The sequence below is a fragment of the Actinia tenebrosa genome, unplaced genomic scaffold, assembly GCF_029948245.1.
Source record: "Actinia tenebrosa isolate PJP-AT-01 unplaced genomic scaffold, QUT_ActTen_1.0 PGA_scaffold0__85_contigs__length_37466705, whole genome shotgun sequence".
Taxonomy (NCBI): Eukaryota; Metazoa; Cnidaria; class Anthozoa; order Actiniaria; family Actiniidae; genus Actinia; species Actinia tenebrosa.
Window position 1 is genome coordinate 15270165 of NW_028292569.1, and position 20704 is coordinate 15290868.

At 37.8% G+C, this 20704-nt stretch overlaps 1 protein-coding gene across 8 annotated transcripts in view; it reads right to left on the reverse strand.

Annotated features, from left to right (window-relative positions):
* Positions 1-20704, reverse strand: part of LOC116302267 (dedicator of cytokinesis protein 11) — a 69558-nt gene that overhangs the window by 32945 nt on the left and 15909 nt on the right. For 7 of the 8 annotated variants that reach the window (XM_031711498.2, XM_031711497.2, XM_031711500.2 and 4 more), the window contains 28 exons: positions 16388-16477; positions 15658-15740; positions 14365-14440; positions 13661-13768; positions 13503-13574; positions 12669-12731; positions 11466-12152; positions 9226-9431; positions 8922-8985; positions 8773-8828; positions 8429-8505; positions 7791-7978; positions 7335-7400; positions 6899-6991; positions 6265-6403; positions 5706-5742; positions 5449-5533; positions 5262-5348; positions 4508-4594; positions 3793-3908; positions 3337-3406; positions 2564-2686; positions 2415-2486; positions 1924-2040; positions 1561-1593; positions 1355-1438; positions 639-723; positions 10-89 (listed from right to left, as the gene is read on the reverse strand). In XM_031711498.2, coding sequence (XP_031567358.2) covers positions 10-89; positions 639-723; positions 1355-1438; positions 1561-1593; positions 1924-2040; positions 2415-2486; positions 2564-2686; positions 3337-3406; positions 3793-3908; positions 4508-4594; positions 5262-5348; positions 5449-5533; positions 5706-5742; positions 6265-6403; positions 6899-6991; positions 7335-7400; positions 7791-7978; positions 8429-8505; positions 8773-8828; positions 8922-8985; positions 9226-9431; positions 11466-12152; positions 12669-12731; positions 13503-13574; positions 13661-13768; positions 14365-14440; positions 15658-15740; positions 16388-16477 — 3144 coding nt within the window. Of the gene's footprint in view, positions 1-9; positions 90-638; positions 724-1354; positions 1439-1560; positions 1594-1923; positions 2041-2414; positions 2487-2563; positions 2687-3336; positions 3407-3792; positions 3909-4507; positions 4595-5261; positions 5349-5448; positions 5534-5705; positions 5743-6264; positions 6404-6898; positions 6992-7334; positions 7401-7790; positions 7979-8428; positions 8506-8772; positions 8829-8921; positions 8986-9225; positions 9432-11465; positions 12153-12668; positions 12732-13502; positions 13575-13660; positions 13769-14364; positions 14441-15657; positions 15741-16387; positions 16478-20704 lie in introns of those variants that run through there. The other variant, XM_089032775.1, reaches the window with a different exon arrangement.

Consider the following 20704-nt stretch of genomic DNA (forward strand, 5'->3'; position numbering starts at 1 on the left):
ACAACATACCTCTCGCAGCAAGAGCCCAACCAGGAAGAAACGTTTACAATACTCGTCTGATAACTCACAGTCGTGTATTCCACCAAGACCTGAGATGTTAATGTCAAAAACCGCAAGATCAGAAATGACATACATCGAGAATTAGCGTGCGTCGATCGAGTTATGGATGCATATTGGTGCGCGCTTCTAAACCAACCACATTTAGTGAAGGTAAACAGTATGGATTTTGGTCTGGCTTCGGCACAGATATTGCAACATAAGAAATGATGAACACAAGTTACAGGGAGGCTACGGGGGCTATAGCACCTCCCCCCCCTTTTTGAGAAATGATCTTTTAAATTTACAGTTTGTAATAATGCTTAAATACTCACAATTATAAAAATAAAGTATTATATTCAAAGATAAGAGAAGCACGACGCATAGTAACAGGCGCACGATTTCTAATTTTTTAATACGACCTCATTTTCATTTTTGCCCCCCCTCCCCCAATAAACATTATGCTCCTACGTCCGTGATATAGGTATTGATGCTAGACCAGACTACGTGGTGTTATAATCAATACTGTAGATACAGAATGCGTCTACTATTCATCTACAGTCATAAGGAACCTAAGGGTATATGATTGGAATCTTACAGACCTCTGATGTCCAGAGGAAGGTTGAGAGGGATGTAGTGTTCATGGTTACAGACGACTTGTAGGAACTCGAACTTGAATTCACGCATCTGAAACAATAAAAATCATAATAATTAACACACCTTGACTTAATGTGACTGAAAACATTCATTCTGCTTCGAAGTGAAAAAAGGTTTGAGGAAGGGGAAGGAGGAAAGTAAAGGATTGCAACACAAACCAAGATTATTACGTCATAGCCACCATGTTAGTTGACGATAACAAAGCATTCCTCATTAGCTTCTCTTGTTAGATCAACCAACATGGCGTAATGAGTAATGTGGGAGAAAGGGAGGGATGGGTGGAGAGAGGGAGAGATGGGTGGGAGAGATAGGGATGGATGGGAGAGAGAGAGAGAGAGAGAGAGAGAGAGAGGGAGGGAGAGAGAGAGGGAGGGAGGGAGAGAGGGAGGGAGGGAGAGAGAGAGGGAGGGAGGAGAGGAGAGAGAGGAGGGAGAGAGAGGGAGGGAGAGAGAGAGGGAGGGAGGGAGAGAGAGAGGGAGGGAGGGAGAGAGAGAGGGAGAGAGAGAGGGAGGGAGAGAGAGAGGGAGAGAGGAAGAGAGGGAGGGGTGGAGAGAGGGAGGGATGGGTTGAGAGAGGATAGAGGGAGAGAGGGAGAGAGGGAGGGAGGGAGGGAGGGGTGGAGAGCAAGGGGGAGCAGTATCAAATAATACTGATTATATACCTGAGTGTCAGAATCCCTGAACTGCTCCGAGTAGTACGTTATCATCTGAAACACGAACCCTCGATCCATGTACGTGAAACAGTCCTGTGTACAGACAAACATCAACAGCTTTAGTCAGAAATAACACTTCAACCAAACGAACCGCACCTATTTGAGAACTGTCCCAAGGTGGGGTTGATCAAGAATCCAATACCAGACTAACTTACCTTGGTGAAGCACGCAAGGTGGAAGTTTGCATCCTAAAGAAAAACACCGAAAGAGTAAGATAAGGGGAACACAATACAAGGGGAACACAATACAAGGGGAACAAAATACAAGGGGAACACAATACAAGGGGAACACAATACAAGGGGAACACAATACAAGGGGAACACAATACAAGGGGAACACGATACAAGGGGAACACAATACAAGGGGAACATGGCGTGAATAATGCGATCTTCGGTTTTTGAAGTTTTAGGTGCGCCTTAAGATAAACGTTTGCGAACTCGACAAAAATCGGCGCACGACTGCTGTCACGACCATTTTTTCCTGTGCGCCGCTCTATACGGGCATACACTATTTGTTACCTTTGCTATCTGAGCCAGTTCTTTCAGTCTCTTGATTATCTGAGGTACAAAAGCTTGGACGAAGTTCTCTAGGCTTCGGTGGAGACTCTCTGGGAACCAGTTGTCGCGGTTCATTCGCTGAGAGTTCAAAATAATAAGTTGTAATACAGCAACCGTAGAAGGAGCAGCACAAAACAACAACAGCATCAAGATCAACAGTAACAGCAGCAGCAATAACAAAAACAGCAATAAGATTAACAGCAGCAGCATTAATAACAGCAACAACCGCAACAGCTGAAAAAGATCAGCACTGCACAAACAGCAATAGCGAAGCAACGGCAGCAACAATAAGGACTTTACAGAATTGCAAAGTCTACAACGGCGACGTTAACCGGAATTATAAAATAATTTCTCCAAATCCCTAATGTGTCTGCGTCATGATGAAAAAAAGCACTAACACCAATAGCAGCAAATAAATACGTCGCTGAGAATTCAAGTCATATTGTGAATACCTTTGCTTTGTCGGACTCGACAAGCGTCTGTGCCATGCTCTTTGCTATGATTTCAAAGAAAAACCACGAATGCTGAAAGAAGAAAAAAAAGACACGTTCTTATTCTCTCCATCTCAAAAGACCTATAAATATGTGTTTGGTGTTCGTACCTTCATGAGGTCACTGACCACTGCGGGATCACTGCCTGGCTTCAGGTTCATTGTCAAGGTCTTGGCTAACTCCTCGTGTACTGTCTTACTTGAGTTCTCCACTCGTTCAGTCACAAACACGTACTAAATCAAGAACAAAGGTTATGAGGTTCCACAAATACATTTACAACCTTTAGTAGTTTTACAGCTATTTAAGTGCACCTAACCCCTGATACAATACTTTCAGTATTGATTCTACATAAAGTAAATAATTGAAGGGTGAAATATTTCTTCATTTGAATGTTGGGTCTTTAAATCATGAAGGTTTATACTTCCAATATGTTACTGACTGTGACGTCACCCCAGGCTTCATTAAATATACAAATTTTGACAGGTTCATACAAACAGTTTTTAAAAAGAATCATTATTAAACTCAAGGTTTCCCTGTTTGTCCCTTGACCTCGAAACGGCAAATCATAAAAGACTTTACTATTACTGAGTACCCGTACCTCTTATATCTAATATCGGGTGACGGATTTCGATTTCTGACTCTGACAAACATGGACTTTGATATTCTGTACAGGTGCCATAAGGGACCCATTAGACCTACCCATGCCTGACCTTTGGAACCCCTGACCCGACCAAGACTTTGCTCTGAAGGGTCCTCTATGTCCTGTATCATAAGGAACCACAGTCAATGACCTGGTCTAGGACCCACATGATATTTGACCCCTTCTAACTAGTTCCTCAATTTTTGGACTTTATTTATTTATTTATTTCCCCGCAATACTGACCTTGACGTATGACTTGAGAGCTTCTATTCTTTTGGCTTCGTGGACTTGCGACGTAATACGAATAAGAACTCTAGACACAAACAAATGATTAGCTCCCATATAATAACAGTATATAGATATAATATATGGTGTATTTGTTTTTATAAAATACTTGAGGTATAACACGCGCGCTGATTGGCTGGCTACCGTGTTTATATCAGGGACCGGATAAGACACGCTTGTGCAAAATCGTTCAAGTATATTTTATAAAAGCAATATAAAACGGCTGTATTTAAGGAATATAAAACGCGCGCCGATATATCTGTACTGTGATATCAACACGCCTGGAGAGCACTCGAATGCAAGACTACGCTTCGTGTTCCTAAGCTTGCTTCTTTCGTGCTCTACAGCTCCTAGCGTGTTCATATCACAGTACAGATACGCACGTTTTATATTCCGTGAATACAGTCGACTCACCGAGCCACATTGAGGGTGACGTCTTCACTATGCGAGACCAACATGACATGAAATAACTGATTGAAAATCACAGGTAGAAACCGGATAACGGTATTGACATCTACGGCATTCAACAACTGGAAAAAGAGATGGATATCAACAATTTATTAATGTAATACTAAAGGAAGCCCATTTGACGCCGAGCACTACTCAAATGGTTTCCGAATAGAAATTTATTCTCAAAATGGCTTCCCTAAGGCATGTAGCCTAACAGAGTTCAACTCTCAGATGTAAAATATAAAGTCTCAAAATGGCTTCCTTAGGCATGTAGTGTAACGGAGCTCAACTCTCAAATGTAAAATCTAAAGTCTCAAAATGGCTTTCCTTAGGCATGTAGTGTAACGGAGTTTAACTCTCAAATGTAAAATCTAAAGTCTCAAAATGACTTCCTTAGGCATAAAGTATAATGGTATACGACTTTCAAGTGTATTTCATAAGACATGAAGCTTGAAGGTGCACAACTCTCAAATAGCTTCAATATGACATGCGCAAATAGCTTTTCGAACTTGCGCAACGGTGCGCATTTGTACTCTTTCTGAGCAGCGAAGCCATTTGAGATTTGATGAGCTACACGGCCTTACAATGACAAGAAATCTTCTGTAACAAGGAACAATATGTTGGACTGGACAAAGAACGAGTTATAACATAAAGCTAATACCACTAGAGTGTATCGTACCTTGAGTGTCTTGCTCTTTTCTATTTCACTTGAAGGAGAGCCATGGAACTTCTGACAGTGCGCGAAAAACCCATCAACATACTCGTCCTGAAGAAACAGAAAGATACCTGTAGTTAATTTGCTATGTTAGTATGGTAACTATTAATGGATTCTGCTTCGCGCTTAACTCTTGTAACCCCCTCCCGCCATTCTTCAAGAATAAAGCCACTTTGTTTGTATGATGTATAGTGTTGAAAGTTAGACATATTTTCCTTAATGTGTACCTAAACAGAGAATGCTTGAGGTGCGTCTGAGATTCAACCGAACGAAGAGAACACGCATGAATTCCAAAGCATGGATCCCATTTCTTTGTCTAAGTAATTCTTTCTTAATCGCGTGCAAGATAAACTTAATGGACGAAGAGCAGTTTTGCGGAAATGATCCCATTTGATTTTAAAGTTGGTCTAATAGCGCAGCGCAACCGTGGCGTCATAAAAACGAAGACAAAGGCGAAATTCGGACAAACAAACTTACAAGTTTACTTTCAGCAGATAATTTTCACAGCCGATCGCAGTTGATCTTAGTTTACATGGGTTATTATTGTAACTTTAAGTAAGAATAATAAAATCGGTTCGTATAATTCTCGTAGCGGATAAACAGAATGCAATGTTTGTCCGAATCTTTAAGCTATTTTTGGAATCAACGCGCTGCGCTATTCTGAATCAAGTGAATCAATAACTTCATTGGTAGCCAGTACTACGAATGCCAATCATACCTGTGTATATACGGTAGATACGAGCCTAGTGTTCACTTTGAACAGGGGTTTCTCTTTGTCAACCCACTTGACGTCTGGACCAGTCACCTGGAAAACACGAGACATATCTCAGTCAAAGCGCAATCTATAGAGATTCACCACAACTACAGGTCTTCTAGAAAGGAATCTCATATCCACAAATAGTTACCTTTGAAAGACCAACATACTGCGCCGACAGGTATTCATCGGGCGACGACTGAGACACCATGAGTGATATCTCACCTTCACGAACTCTAGAGTTAAAAATAAATAGAGGATGTTACACGGTGGCGCGAAGATATGAAGTTTGTCTTCGAGAGGTGAAAATATTTCACGAGCGAGCGCAGCGAATGATAGACACATTTCTCCTCCTTCTTTTCCTCACTCGATCCCTTAGCTAAATGAATAAAGGGTAGTTTTGTATACCTTTTGTTGTGTAGTATAGGCATCCAAGCGTACCCAACTAGAAACCAAGAATAGCAGTTAACGTCACGAAAAACTCCAGACATACACTTTGCGTGACTGTTTAATGATACGTCACAAAAAGCGCAAGACAGTAACTTTGCGTGATATTAAAAAAAAGTTACGTCACAAAAAACTCAAGACAGACACTTTGCGTGACTGTTTAATGATACGTTACAAAAAGCGCAAGACAGTCACTTTGCGTGATATTAAAAAGTTAAGTAACAAAAAACTCAAGACAGACACTTTGCGTGACTGTTTAATGATACGTTACAAAAAGCGCAAGACAGTCACTTTGCGTGATATTAAAAAAAAGTTAAGTAACAAAAAACTCAAGACAGACACTTTGCGTGACTGTTTAATGATACGTTACAAAAAGCGCAAGACAGTCACTTTGCGTGATATTCAAAAGTTAAGTCACAAAAAACTCAAGACAGACACGGGAGTGCAGTAATCGTGATTGCTATGATTGACAAATAAACTATATTGTAAAGCTGCAATTGTTCGCATGTGCAGTACATACCAGGCGTTTCTACGGGCGAGGGTTTTCCTCGTACCGACCCGGCACCGCCCATACTCTTGCTCTGCTCGCAAGCGATATGTTGAAATGTGAAGAAAATATGATGCTTTTCTGTTATTTGTGTGGGCAGTTTGATCTTGACCTAGAGAAAACAAGACACAAGATGGTAAGAGTTATACTAGAGATAGTATTACTTTTTGAGGGGAATCCCCCCCACCCTCTTATTTATCGCGGACGAATGACGAATGATAAGTATGATGATGAGGTATATGAGGCATCCTTAATTTTTAGGGGAATCCCCACACGAGTTCCAAGGGAATCCCCCTCTCCCTCTCATTCTTTATTTCTCAAGGGCAAATTCAATTTCTATGGTACACCTCTGTTTCTGACTGTATTGTATTGTATCCGTACGATTATCTACTGAAATACGCGAGTCGTATGAAGGTTAAACGGCACAGCAGAAGCACGATCACGCTACGCCGGATTGACAGCATCCCTTGAACCAATCGCTGCACCTGATATTATTGTTAACTCCATGAATATATTTGAACACGGTAAGGTCATGATCGCGGTACTGCACGGCACGGCACGCCAAGTCATAAGAACTACGCAATACCTATGGAGTTGTATGACTTACCTCTTGATAAAATGTTGGGTTGGTACAGTGATGTATAACTGCGGCAGTTACTCGCGTGGTTAACGTTGGTGTTCCATTTGTGTTGTAGATGCACTAAAAACGAACCGTAAGCCAATTAACCTCAATAGCAATGCCTGCATCCGCTTGTTAAACAGTAGTCAATTTAAGATTTGACGACTACAGACAATGGACTATGAAATTTTCGCCGAATAGCTGGGTCGAATCTTTCTGCCCATGTTCCTAGCAGTTTATTTTCTTACCCCAACTGCTACAGTAAATAGTCAAACTGTTGACGTAGTGTTGACGATGAATGTCTGTTTGGCTATTTTTAAGACCGATATCTGAGTAACAAGTAGTCTGTAGTCTGCAGTCGGCGAATCTTAAATTGGGTAGTGATAATTGTGAAAGGTCCAGGTTAAACCTGAAGATAACGTACCTTGAGTGGAAGAGCATCTTGAGCATCAATGTCTCTGAACTCAATCGTAACTGCAATATTCCTTGCCTGATGAAAAAGCGTGAGTATTAGAAACACGTCTTGCATACCACAGGTCAACTTAACGATTACAACAGGAATTCCGCGGGCTGGGGTCCAATAGATATGGTCATCCATGAGTACCTTTGAAAAGACCTTATAGACCCCTTGTAGCATGACGGAGTGCGACTCAATTTGGAGGACATAATAGGTTTCCAATTTTCCGGAGATTGAAAATCTGTTTTCTTGTCCTCTAAATTGAGATGCTTTGACGTCACATGCAAGTGGTTTATTGATGTAAGTAGTTTAAGGAAGGGGGAGGGGTGATACGGGGTCAGCAAGAGACAATCATCTAGTTCATTTTCTCTTGGTGTCAGGTAATACCCAGTGGTAGTGCAGGATACTTATTGTCATCTTTACCTTTGAGAAGACTTTCTGGCTATTGAAATTGAGCGTCAGTGGATAAATATAGAAGTTATTGACGTAAGTGGTGTGAGGATAGGCTGCTTCAGGAATGGACTGGTTGAACTCTTCTATCTCGATGGTGGGTGGTTCTTTAATCGAGTAGTGGAATGGCTTGACGCACATCAATGAAGGTGTAAGCACATCTAATAACAGACAAACAAAGACAGTTCAACTACATGTTCACTTAGCATGTATATAATGCGCGAAAAACGACAATTTTATGGTTTCAGGTTCGGTAATATTGGGGAAAAAAGTTAGGTTTAGGTTGCGTGACCTGTCACGCAACAATTTTGCAAGCTACAGAGCAAATATAGAGCATGTTACGTCATAACCACCATCTTGGCTGACTATAACAAAGCATTCCTCACTAGCTTCTCTTGGTAGATCAAGCAACATGGTAGTCGTTTCATTGTTATTCATATCTCAAGGGATTTTTGAGTCCAACTGTATTGCTCGTATACCCTTTACTCAAACCAAATTTCCTTTGTTGCGCATAAAACATTTGTTGCGCATGAAACACTTATTGAGTGTAACGTCATTGATGCATGTTTTAAATGTTTCTGGGATACAGCATGGGATTTTTCAATGCTTACTTTTGGTAGAATCTGATACTCGTCCCACTTCGATCTGTAAAGTAGCTGGGATTATCTGCTGTTTTAGTTTATCATTACTGGAAGACATAATGAAATACACCATGATATTACTGATCATCTTTTCGCATGCACATGAGCCAGCGTTGCGGCCCTCTGTCAGGGTAGCCGTGACCATTCATCGATCATTCAATACCGCAATGTCTCTATTTCTTTGTCCGGTTTTACTAGCAAGGCAGGGAGCGCAGAAGCAAGGTAAGGTGTTAGCTCGTTTAGCTTATTGCAATGTTCTCTGGTAAAATAGCAGATTAATTCTTAGCTAATTAAAGACACTGCAGAGCACAAACCTGGATACGTTTGACAACAATTTGACCATATCTTCATCGGTGAGTTTTTCTCTGTCCTAGAGGTAGTAGAGTAGAGTAGAGTAGAGTAGAGGTAGTTATAACGAATATAATTTGGTATAACACAACAAAAATGCGATGATGCAACGAACCTGCTTGTATATAGGAGTAAACTCCGCATTCTCATCAAGAGTCCCTTCATTGTTAAATATTTGCCTTAACATAAAAAAGATAAAAACAAATGTTACAATTTTATACGAGGTGAGTCTAGGGAATCCCCTTTTTTCTTAGTTGAGTCAAGGGGAATCCTGTTTCGGGTGGGTCTGAGGGAATCCCCTCATGTCTTCAAAGACATGAACTATGATACTAAAGTGTTCTATTGAAATCGCGTTCTCGAGGGAATCCCTTTTGCCTTACATTACTGTTTAGTAATCGCGGATAACTTTGTAAACTCACCGTGCCGCCCAACCAAAAGGCATGGTATACTGTCCTAGTTTCTTGCAGCAGATTTCAGCCAGTCTAAGAACTTTTACCGCAGTCTTCTTGATGTCTCCTGATTTGATATAAGGCTCCACACAAGAACCAATGCTACCTTGTAAGACCTTTTCTATCCGTACTACTAGATATACTTCAGCGTGCGGACACGTTACGGAGAATATAGCCTACATGAAAACCATGAATTCACGAGTCAGATAAGAAAACTTGCCGAGCATGTGAGAGGGTGGAGTTATTCTGAACTGGAGAGAAAGAAAGGCGCGCGTCCCTTGTGAGGTATGCAGAAAAGGGGACGCCTGGAGAGATGTATTGACTGGCGCGTGAACCTTGAACTTTGAACCAAACAAAAAGCCACGCAGAAAGATTGGATAAATGGAAAGAGGCAGGCAGGTACCCTAAATGCGATATACCAATATGCGAGAATCGCGAAGAACAAATGAGTCTCGATGTGTTTGCGCGAGGCACGCGAGATATGCACGTGCGCAAATAGAAAGGGACTTGACATCTCAAAGTATTTAAGAACAAGACGCTCTTGGAGCGTGCACTGGGCTGCCCAATGTGCTGGTATGCTGGAGCTTATTTAAAACCTAATCTTCATTGTGTACCGCTATTCCGGAGCGGGTACTTTGGAACATTTTAGGTGTATTTTTCTTTCGGAACTTGCGAACACTTATTTTTTCTCACATCAAATTTATCCAAAATATATATTCGATATATTTATGTATATGCCTTCAAGATTAACCAGAGACTGAAAGCCGTATTTTTCTATTGAGTAGCTGTATTAATACTAATAAATATCTGAATTACAATCCTAGAAAGTCTTCTTTCACTGCTTAATTATATTACTTCTAAACACTTCTGAACACGTCGGTACTCTTGCGCAAGAATGCACCTTTGGAGAGAACTGATACTACGAAAAAAGAAACAAAGGCATTTTACAACTGGGCTGCCGCCGGCAACCCAGTAATGATTCTATTCCGAAATTTTGCAAAAATGCAATTTCTTTTTGTTTTGGATCGTGGCACTGGTTAGAGTCCTGTGAAGCCGATCAGCGGCAAAGGTTTTTTAAAGGACTGTATACATCATGTGTCTAGGTGACTCTGTGGATCGTTACAGATATTTACAACTAATTTTCCTCCATTAAGATGCTATTGAGATAAATTGGATGTTATTTGGATGTGACTGAAATGGAATATTTTTGACTGAAATGATTTACAAGTGACAGGGCCTCAGCAGTGACTGGATCTTGAATAAAAAAAGGTTTTCAATTTTCACCTTTTGAATGGCCATGGATAATCTTAATGTATAGAAAAAACATACCCAATTTCTAAAACTTGTTTTCCTCTTGTAAATACCCGAATTTTGAGTGTTTTTTAATTTTGGAAAATCTGGAACCGTACGTAGATGGAATGGAATGGACTTCGGTTGACTGGATCGTACGGAACGTAGACGTTTTTTTACGCCGAATTTGCAGCGTTTATCCTTTGATTTGATTTTATTATAAATAACTAGTGATTCTATTTCGAAATTATTCGCTGAACCGACTCCCGTACGAATAACAATCCTGAATAATTCGTACGGGAGTGAAAAATGTTGGTAAATATTTGCTGAACCGACTCCCGTACGAATAACAATCGCGAATAATTCGTACGGGAGTTGTCAGAAATTCTATTGCGTGACATTTCCCGCCGTCACACTGACCTCAGACTAAACGATTGTCATTCAGGAGTCGGTTCCAGGTATCTCGTTGAAGGCTTCGTGTACGAGAAAGGAAAAAGTGCAAGTCAGATCATTTTTTTCGTGTAGTCTGAGGTCAGTGTCACGGCGGGAAATGAGTCTTGAGCTTTAGTCTCGTCATCTCGAAATTTTGGCGCGTGCGCAGCGGTTTTTTAGCCGTGTCTCTAAAGCCCGGAATTACATCCTCAGCTGCTAAGCCAATCTATGAGCCCAGAATCTATGAACACGTCATTCAAATCCATATATGGGTACTCTTGCGCAAGAATACACATTTCGCGAGGAGACCACACAAAAAAACAAAAACGGAAGACATTTTACGACTGGGCTACCACAGGCAACCCAGTAGAATCAATTTTAAAGAACAAAACAGCAAAATGACGTCATGTAAAGACGCAAACATACATCGTACCGCAAATGACTGTCAATTTCCATTTAAAGCATCATTAACGAATATACATACTCACATTGGTAGGATGGTCATACTGTATTTCTTTCTTGACATTTTTACTTCGTTTCTCTTCGTTAATTGCATCGCCATTTGTTTCTCCATTTTCAATCAAGTCCCCACCTTTAAGCATGTCCGCTACTCGTGGATCGTTCAAATCACAACAGAAATCCTCAGACAGTTTAATGCCCTTTTTAGCATCGAATATAGCAAGCTTGATGAAAAACGGCTCGACATTCGTCTCTTCTCCATTAGAAAACACATTAGTAAGACGAAATTTCAAGTCTTGAAAAGAAACAATGAATCTTGTCCCGAAATTTTCTTTGTAAACCGTAGCGTCAACCCGCGCATCATCAAAACTAACACACGCACTACTGTCCAAGTCGCGTACGAGAGAAAACAACTTGTACCGATTCTCTCGGCGTCTTTTAGCGTTCTGAACGTCTGTTTCCTTGGAGTATTCCAGTAGAATAGGATGTTTACTGTTTTTGAGGCTTTCACGTAGAGACTGATTTTGCTTTGTAGGAAGTCTTGTCTTGACAGAGAAAGAAATGCCAGTAGATTTGCTACAAGAGTCTATATCGATACCAGTGACACGGCAAAGTGATGCTATCCATTGATCCATGTCACTTTGACTATCGGCTACTAGACTGTATGTCTTGTCATGTATATGTAACTCAAAACCATACATCTTGCCTTTAACACCCTGTAAATAAGAAGTCAGTAGTAGAACTGTTATAAAATGTTCAAATTACGAAGCGCGCACTGCGTCATGTTTTAACATTTCTGACCACATGTCATTCCCTAAAGTATTATTTCTTTGTTTAACGGTTGAGCACGAGAAGACTATGAATATGGATACAACTCAAACAAAGAACGTCATTCTCAAGAGAATGATTCGTAATCTGAAATTGGGAAAACATAACTCCCAAGGTAAGGAGGTCTATACTGCGGCTAAAGTGTTGCAAGCAATTACTCTATCAGATAGAGTTTTTGTAAGCGTTTGCGTTGAGATTTTGTGCACAAATGCTTTATGAGTGGATTTAGATTTTGCAAATTTAATATTGCTCTCTAAAAGTAAGTAAAGGGGTTTCACTACCCATATCGTAGCCGGAAAGAAACAATGCAATATTTTTTGCATAAAATGAGTTTTTATTTTCCAAACTGGAAAATTCCCCTTACAATGTAGCTGACATTAAAACGATTATCCAACCCTACTGACCTTGGAAATATGCGTACAGGAATCAAGATAAATGACTCCTCTTGCTGTAGTGGCATGGTCATCCTGAAACAATATACAGTGTAAATGTCAAAGCTGCATTATCCTGATGATAGACTGGGGTAATAATTAACAGACAGTGCAGTGGGAAGATCGATAAGAAATTCACACAGGAATGCCAAACACTATTCTGTTTTTTGGTGAGTATATTAAATTTACGATGTTATTACAGCCGGGTTGACCTTGATTAAGAAAACCATGAGAAAGCCAAGGTTAGCAAATTAGGTCTAGACCTCTGGCTCTGGTAGATAATAGACCGAATTCACTTTTTATTTCAGACCACATGTCATTCTCTAGAGTATATTTTCTTTGTTTAATGGTTGCGCATCAGAGGACACATGAAAATGGATGACTTGAGCATATTATCTTATTCTCAAGATGGTGACAAGTGATTTGAAATGAGAAAATATTATGTCTAGATGGATTAGGTCTTTTATATTAGCATACACTTCTCAAATTGATTTGGAAACTGAAGTCAAGAGAGAGAGAAATGTTTTTTTGTTGTTGAAAGAGTGAGTGCTTTTTGTGGTAGTTTTATGTCTCAACAGCTCAAAATAATATTCAAACCTGGTTAACTTTTTTCATACTTAATTAAAAATTTAAGCTAAAAATAATAATGTATCATAATCCTCTTAAGATTGAGGTGAACTTAGCTGTTGGAACATCATTAATTCTTTTATCTTTTTTTTGTAATCTTTGGCATCTAACCCGCCTTCCCCTCCAACCCTTCACCACCCCAACAGTATTGAAGTATTATAACCTATGTAACATTCATACTTTTCTGTATTCCAGGACATAAGAACCATCATTGGATGTTTGCTTCAGGTTGAACCATCTTCTTTTATAAGTCTAAGAAAAACATGTACAAAAGATATTATCAACAAACAGCAATATTTTGAGGATTATTGGGAATATAACTGTCTATCAAAGGTTACCTTAGCAGTTATAGAGTTAACTTTGTCGTTCTCACCATGGAATGGTGCCTTGGTTAGGTAGCCTTGCTTGGTGATGCCCTTTTCTCTTAAAGGACTCATGGCATAATTCTAGAGTTAATAATATCTTTGGTTAGATATAGAAAATATGTCCTCTCTACTACCTACGCCCCTATGGAACTGAGATAGGAGATGAGGAATACATTAAGCATTCAGTAATGCTTTCATTATGAAGTGTTCTTTCTAATAGTCTTGTGTGCCCTTCCCACTCCCCTTTCCCTATACCAGAGGCCCCTTTTAAGGGTATATAAAAAATATACATATATATATAAAACTTGTAAAAGCTTCCTTTCTCTTGTGCTTGCGTTGCTCCTTTACATAGTGAAATCATGGAGTTGCGTCATGTTGCAAGCATAAGCACAAATGCAAGCCAAGGCTAGAAAAGCAAAAGCTTTCATTCTCTTACACTTGCATTTCTGCTTGCATTAGTTCTTCACTCAGTGAGATAATGGAGTCGTGTGTTGCTGCATGCATCAGCACAAATGCAAGCCAAAGATTCCATTCTCTTACTCTTGCATTGCTTCTCTTTATAATGAGATGATGGGGTTGAATCAGCTTGTGTCGCTACTAGTACCCCTCAGAGGATTCCAATACAAGAAAGAACCTATGAAGTCATATTTGTACAAATGATTGCATGGAATACTTACACTTTCACTGCTATCCACCTGATCTGTCAAATCTGCTTCAAATATCTGTTCTTGTAGGCCATCTGTTTGTGATGGTCTGGGATTACAAGACACAACAATTAGACATTATTCAGAGTTATCCCTAATAATATATATTCTCTTCCAGCCATCAGAAAACATATTTGGCTGTCTCAAAAGGAGGTATAGCCATGTTGGTGATATCTAATATCCAACATGGCTGCCATGTTTTTTCCATTTCACACTCTCTGGAAGGATGGCAAAACATGTAAATAAATGGCATGGTCTGGGGAATGTATGTTGTGTAGTTTCAGAAGATTTCCCTGCTTATGCCACTGTCCCATGGATGAGGGAATGGGGGGGGGGGGGGGGGGAGAGCAAGGGGGGTTGGAATTCACAAAGAGGTTTGGAAGCCAGTCTGGTGAGAATTTGGAGGGGTCTAAAGAGGGGGTTTTGTGGTAAATATTGTCTATGAATTTTCCTGGTGTAAAACCAGTCACATCTGTGGCAAAAGTATGGATATTTTCTTTAACTAGACACATTCAATATTCTTGCATCCCCAAACTGTAATGATTTACATCTCTTGTTACTAAAAATCTTTTTTATTCTATATTACTGTCAAAACTGTGGCAGGATTCAAGCTTAAGACATTTTCATTTAAGAAACATTTTAGTTGAAAAAGTTATGCAATGTCACTCATGTAAGGCATATCGAGGCTAGAAATGTGCCATACCAGCATCTACATATTATTATTACACAATATTCCAATCTCATGTACTGTGTACATGTAGAACACCATATGCCATAAATCAGCACTACAGGGAGCCAATAAAACACAACACATTATTTATTAATAATAACCAGACCATATAGACCAGACAACTCACTATGCTATAGATTAAAAAGTGCATAATTTATAGACAATTATCATGCACATATTCATTAAATCTTTCTCTTTATTGTGATGAGAAAGATTTATAAGCTTAAAAAGAAGTCATTGTTGGATTATACCTCAATTAGACAATGTTGGATTATAAACCATTCAGTCAATACCCTTAATGAGTGGGAGAACCAATGCAATTGCACTGATATTTTAGGTCATTTCTCCCCCAAATCCTGGCTAATGATTTCTAAGCTAATATTAATGTTGATGAATCCAGCACCATTCATAAGAAATCATATTCATCTGGTGCAACTCTCATTAACTTCAAGATGGCTGTGCATTGTCCTCATCATCATCAGGATAATACTGACATGATCCACTATGACTACAGCAAAGTATCTTGGATTACTAACCTTGGAAGCTTAAGGTAACTACCAGAATATTGAGCATATTTATTCTCAATGCAGTTCCAGCTAGAGGTATAGGAGCGGATACACTGAAAGATGCAAAAGGAACAGTCATAATTCCTATAATAGGCACTAAAGAACTAATATGATTTCTCTAGGTATTTATAGATAATATTTTGAGGCAGATGGTAGTGCTAAATAGACCCAATTCCAAGAGTTGCTGTTAAGAGAAACAGGTATAAATCAATAGGTAATCACATGCAATTGTTGACCTATTTATCTTTTGAGACGTTTATATCTCTGTCAAACTCCTACTCTTATTTCAACTAGGCACCTTTTTTGTCGTGGCTGAGGACTAAAAGTTACTGCAGTTTTCCATCTTCTGCAAACTTGGTGATTGTAAGCTGCATGCTGAAATTTGCTTTTTCACTGCCGTAAATCAAAATTAATCAGTTGGTACCTTTTATGTTCTTGACTGGCAGCAGTAAAAAAACAATTTTACAACTAGCCGTTGAAATGTTGGAGTTTGCAAAATATCAAAACTCGCAGTAACCAAGTCCAAACCCATTACATCTCATGGCTTGATTTTTAGTTTTTTTGTCAACATCTGCATAATATTTACATTCTTAACATGATGAAATTTAAAGATGTACAGGCATCTAGAAAAGGATTGGGCTTCAAAATCCAAGTTTTCCAGGATAAAGGACACAGATGTTTTTTTTCCTTTATTAATTACCTCTCTAGTGAATAGATTTGTAGATCTTGATAATGCATCTTTAGGGACTGTGGAATGCTCCGTCCGCAGCTCTCTGGGTATAGTATAGGCCTGAAAAGAAATTTAAGGAATTTCACATTTAATTCATTCACAGTATGATTGTAAAACAATAATCATTATAAAATGAAGAATACTTCCTGGATATACACTACAAAAATAAATAAATAAATAAAATAAATAAATAAAATAAAAAATAAAATAAAAAATAAGATTAAGAAATTATTTCTGTTATGACCGTAGGTTGATTGTAGATTATTAAGCATGAGCTTTAATTTATAATATCTGGCATATATGGCTACAGTCAAATGTTACGATATAAAGTGGGGATAAAACAAAATACCAAAGATAATGTATACTAATATAATTCAATTCAAAATATTACAAAAATTAAAATTCTTTAAAAAATGTACCAGAACACCAAATCTAGCTATGAGTGAATCAAATATACTTTATCAAAACAATCAAAGAACAATGACTGGTCTAAGAATGATAATAGATGATTTCTATAGTGCATAACGTGTACAATGTAATTATGGTTGTACAAAATACACATAATAGTTAACTGGTGTGTTGACGAAAATATTCAAGACCACTTGGTAATACAATTTTTTTTTTTTTTGGAGTGAAGAAATATCTTATTTACAGCAGTAATTTTACATTTGCTTTACATTGATAGATAAAATCTACACAGCCATTATTCTATATATACATAAACATATTATTATGACATACAAATTGAATGAGAATGAAGTGTTTTACCATCCAACTGTTGTGTATAATGTTCCTCTTTCAAATGCACTTTTCACTCTTGTTGAAATATTTGGTGCCCAAACTTAAGCTACATGTAAACTAAAGGAAATCTATAGTATTTGGAAATTAAATTACATTGTAAAATGTACCCATAGAACAGAGTTGAAATGATGAACAACATGGTACAATGTAGTGGGTCGAAATATTATCAAATTCCAGTAATGCAAACCAACCCCCTTATGGCTTTTGTTTAGTAATGACTAATCTATTTATGAAAATTACACAAAAAATGAAATATGAAAACACATGTGCACTAGTGTGGGAATCCATCCAAGCATCATAAAGAGTAATGTACATAAATGTTAACTCAATATACGTCATTTAGGAGTAATAATACTCCAAAGCAACTGATCCTTGTAATTAAATTGCCCACAAAAATCATAACATATGGTAACAGATTGACCATGTGATTGGTTCAAGGAGCTTTTAAACATGATGCCAATTACTCACTAGTCAATAAAGCATCCTGCTCGCTCATATTATATTTCCGAAAACATATCATGAAAATAAGCTAATTCTGATATCGGCTTTATCGTGACATTGAATGTTTTATATGATGTGGTATTTGCATAATTAATGACCTTTACTTCTTATCTCAAAAAAAGCCTTCCCGTTCCCTGTTCCATTGAAAAACGCAGAAATATGGTGTCTCGCTGGGTAATATATGCACACTTTTGTGGTTGATTTGGAAAATAAACAGGAAGCCAAGTCATGTTTTATCTTTCTCTGGTTGTCCAGAAACATCCAGGACTGCTTGAAATAATTTAACCAAACAGCTTTCCTAAATCTATTTTTTGTCAGAACTTTGGTGCAACACTGATTTTGAAAATATTTAGTCTGCATTTTGTTCAGCAAGTCAAATTAAGATTACCAAGAGTATAAAAATACCATCAATTTTACATCATTCAAGGAAAGGCATTAATCCTGAAGTGTATTGTATAAAAGATTACTTCATTTCCCATTAGAAAAAAGAACCTGTTCTTTTGCTACCAACATGATAGTGGCTGCCGTATTTATCTCTTTTATAATGGGAATCCGAGAGGGTGTAATATATATCCATAATTCAAATATTAGATATAAGACCCTTCCATGGTGATGGTGTTAAATTAAAGATCTGACTCAATACCTCCAGAAGTCTTTCGAGGAAGTAAAATGCATAAATCTTGAAGCGTGTTGCATAAAAGATTACTTCATTTCCCAATGGAAAAAATCTGTTCTTTGTTTTTGCTCTCAACATGGCTGTAATCTATAATTATATATGGGGATAATCTGAGGGGTGTAATAGTATCCATAATTTAAAAATAACATATAAAACCCTGTGATGTTGATGGTGCTAAATTAAGAATCTGACTCAATGGCTCCAGAAGTCTTACAAGGAAGTAAAAGGTTTGGTGCCAGCACTGATTGATGTAAAACTATCCTCACATAAACGATTAGAAAAATCTTTGTCATCGATCAAATATACAGCAATTAAAGTGAACATGTGTCTAATAAAAGTACAGTATATGTCTACCAGACAGTTATAGAAAACATGAATAGATTATAATCAAATCAAACATAAACTAAACAGTTTTAAACAAGTCAGCTGGCTTTGGATGTATAAATTCTGAGGTGAAGACAAATAAATTCCAGTAAAACCTGGCAGATATCTTTGCTTCCTATAATCCTCTTAAAATCCTAAGACCAAGTTTTAAATAGAAGACTATACCATATCCATTGCACTCAAATCTATCTAATCCTTTAATTGAAAGAACGACAGGGACAGATAAGATCTTTAGAAATAAAGAGGATTCTTCAAAGCACATTTAATCTTCGTGATATCCACAAGTAAGTAGTGAAGCAAATCTGTGATAACATCTACACCATGGCATTGTGGTATAAACTTAATATAGAACACATGACAGAAGATGTCGGAATATCCCTTTTAAGTCTATCAGGTCCAAAATGGCTTTGTCTGAAAAATTAGCCATTCTTAAATGCTGCAAAGTGATTTTTAATTTAAAAAATACATTTAATTTCTGGTTAGACGAATGATTAACAGATGGGTAAACACCAAGAACATCAAGAACTTACATAGAGATATACCCTGTATCTTATATACAGGCCAGGAGGTCCAGATAGGTAAAAACTGTGCATGAGGTCTTGAATATACAGATGGAGGCTGTTAGGCCGAGGCCTGTTTTCAAGACAGAGGACACAGTTTTCCCCTATCCAGACTGACTTTACATCTGTAAATAACTTTTTATTTTTTCCCATTTACTTTTCACTTGTTTTGCAATTTTTGTTGTTGTTTAATAACCAGTTTTCTCATGATATAAAAAAATACTTCCCACTTGCGCAGCTATTTGAATCAGAAGGTACAATTTTTAGGAAGGATACTTGACTGGAAAAAATAAAACGGTATAATTTATGAGAGATTATGTCTTTCCAATCGGGTAACCAATATTGTTTATTATCAGTGATCATGTCTTAGCATCATCATTCATGTTTTCATCCTTGCTACTGGTTTTAAATAGAAACTGAGTAATGAAATAAAGTTGACTTCAGCCTGTTCTTCAGTCAATCGATTGGTGGTCAGCTGCTAAGATTGACTGTATACTCTTACAAGAAATATATACATTATATTATTAAGAACACTGTTCTTTTACACTAACCAAGGCAAGGTCAAGAATGATTCCTTATGATTTTCACAACGAACTAACTTAACTATATTCTTTGCATTAAATGCCACATTTTTATTTATTTTATAACTTGATAATAATGTTATACAACATTGAAACATCAATGTTTCTTATCGAATTTAAAAACTTTGTAGAGAATAATTTTTGGTTAAATATTTATCCTAAATCATTCTTATACAGAAATTCAAGTGTCAAAATCACAAACATATTTAAAATAAATCAGGTTTTCTTGTAGCAGTTGTATTAGTATTCTGTCTTGGCATTATTTCTGATCACACAACAAATATATGAAAATCAAGGGTCCTCCTCGCCTATGGGGTCTAGGGTTCAATTTCTGAACTTGGCATCACATGTGAGCAGAGTTTTCCTCAATAAAAGGGGTTTTCTTCACACTAAACACACTCAATTCTAACTTAATCTAACAGTAATGATGAAAAGGTAAATTATACACCGTGAAAAGATGAAAAAACTTACTGACGTTTCGGATGCTAGTCCTTCGTCGGAGTAAAAGATTTACTAATTTAATCTGTGAGATGTGCTCTGGAGGTTGTTGCATAGTGAATTTGAAGGTCTTTTAAAATAAATGACATCAGAAACATGTTCTGGTAAAACTCAAAACAAACAATTCTTTAAAAAACTAACCTCAGAACCTCAGTCAAATAGTGTGATGGTTTTTGAGATTCCATTAAAAGATAACAATTTGTCAATTAAAGGTTAATACAATATTGGAGCATAATTATTAAGCCTTGGTGTTTTGCCGGCAGAACATATGCATGTATCTACAGTG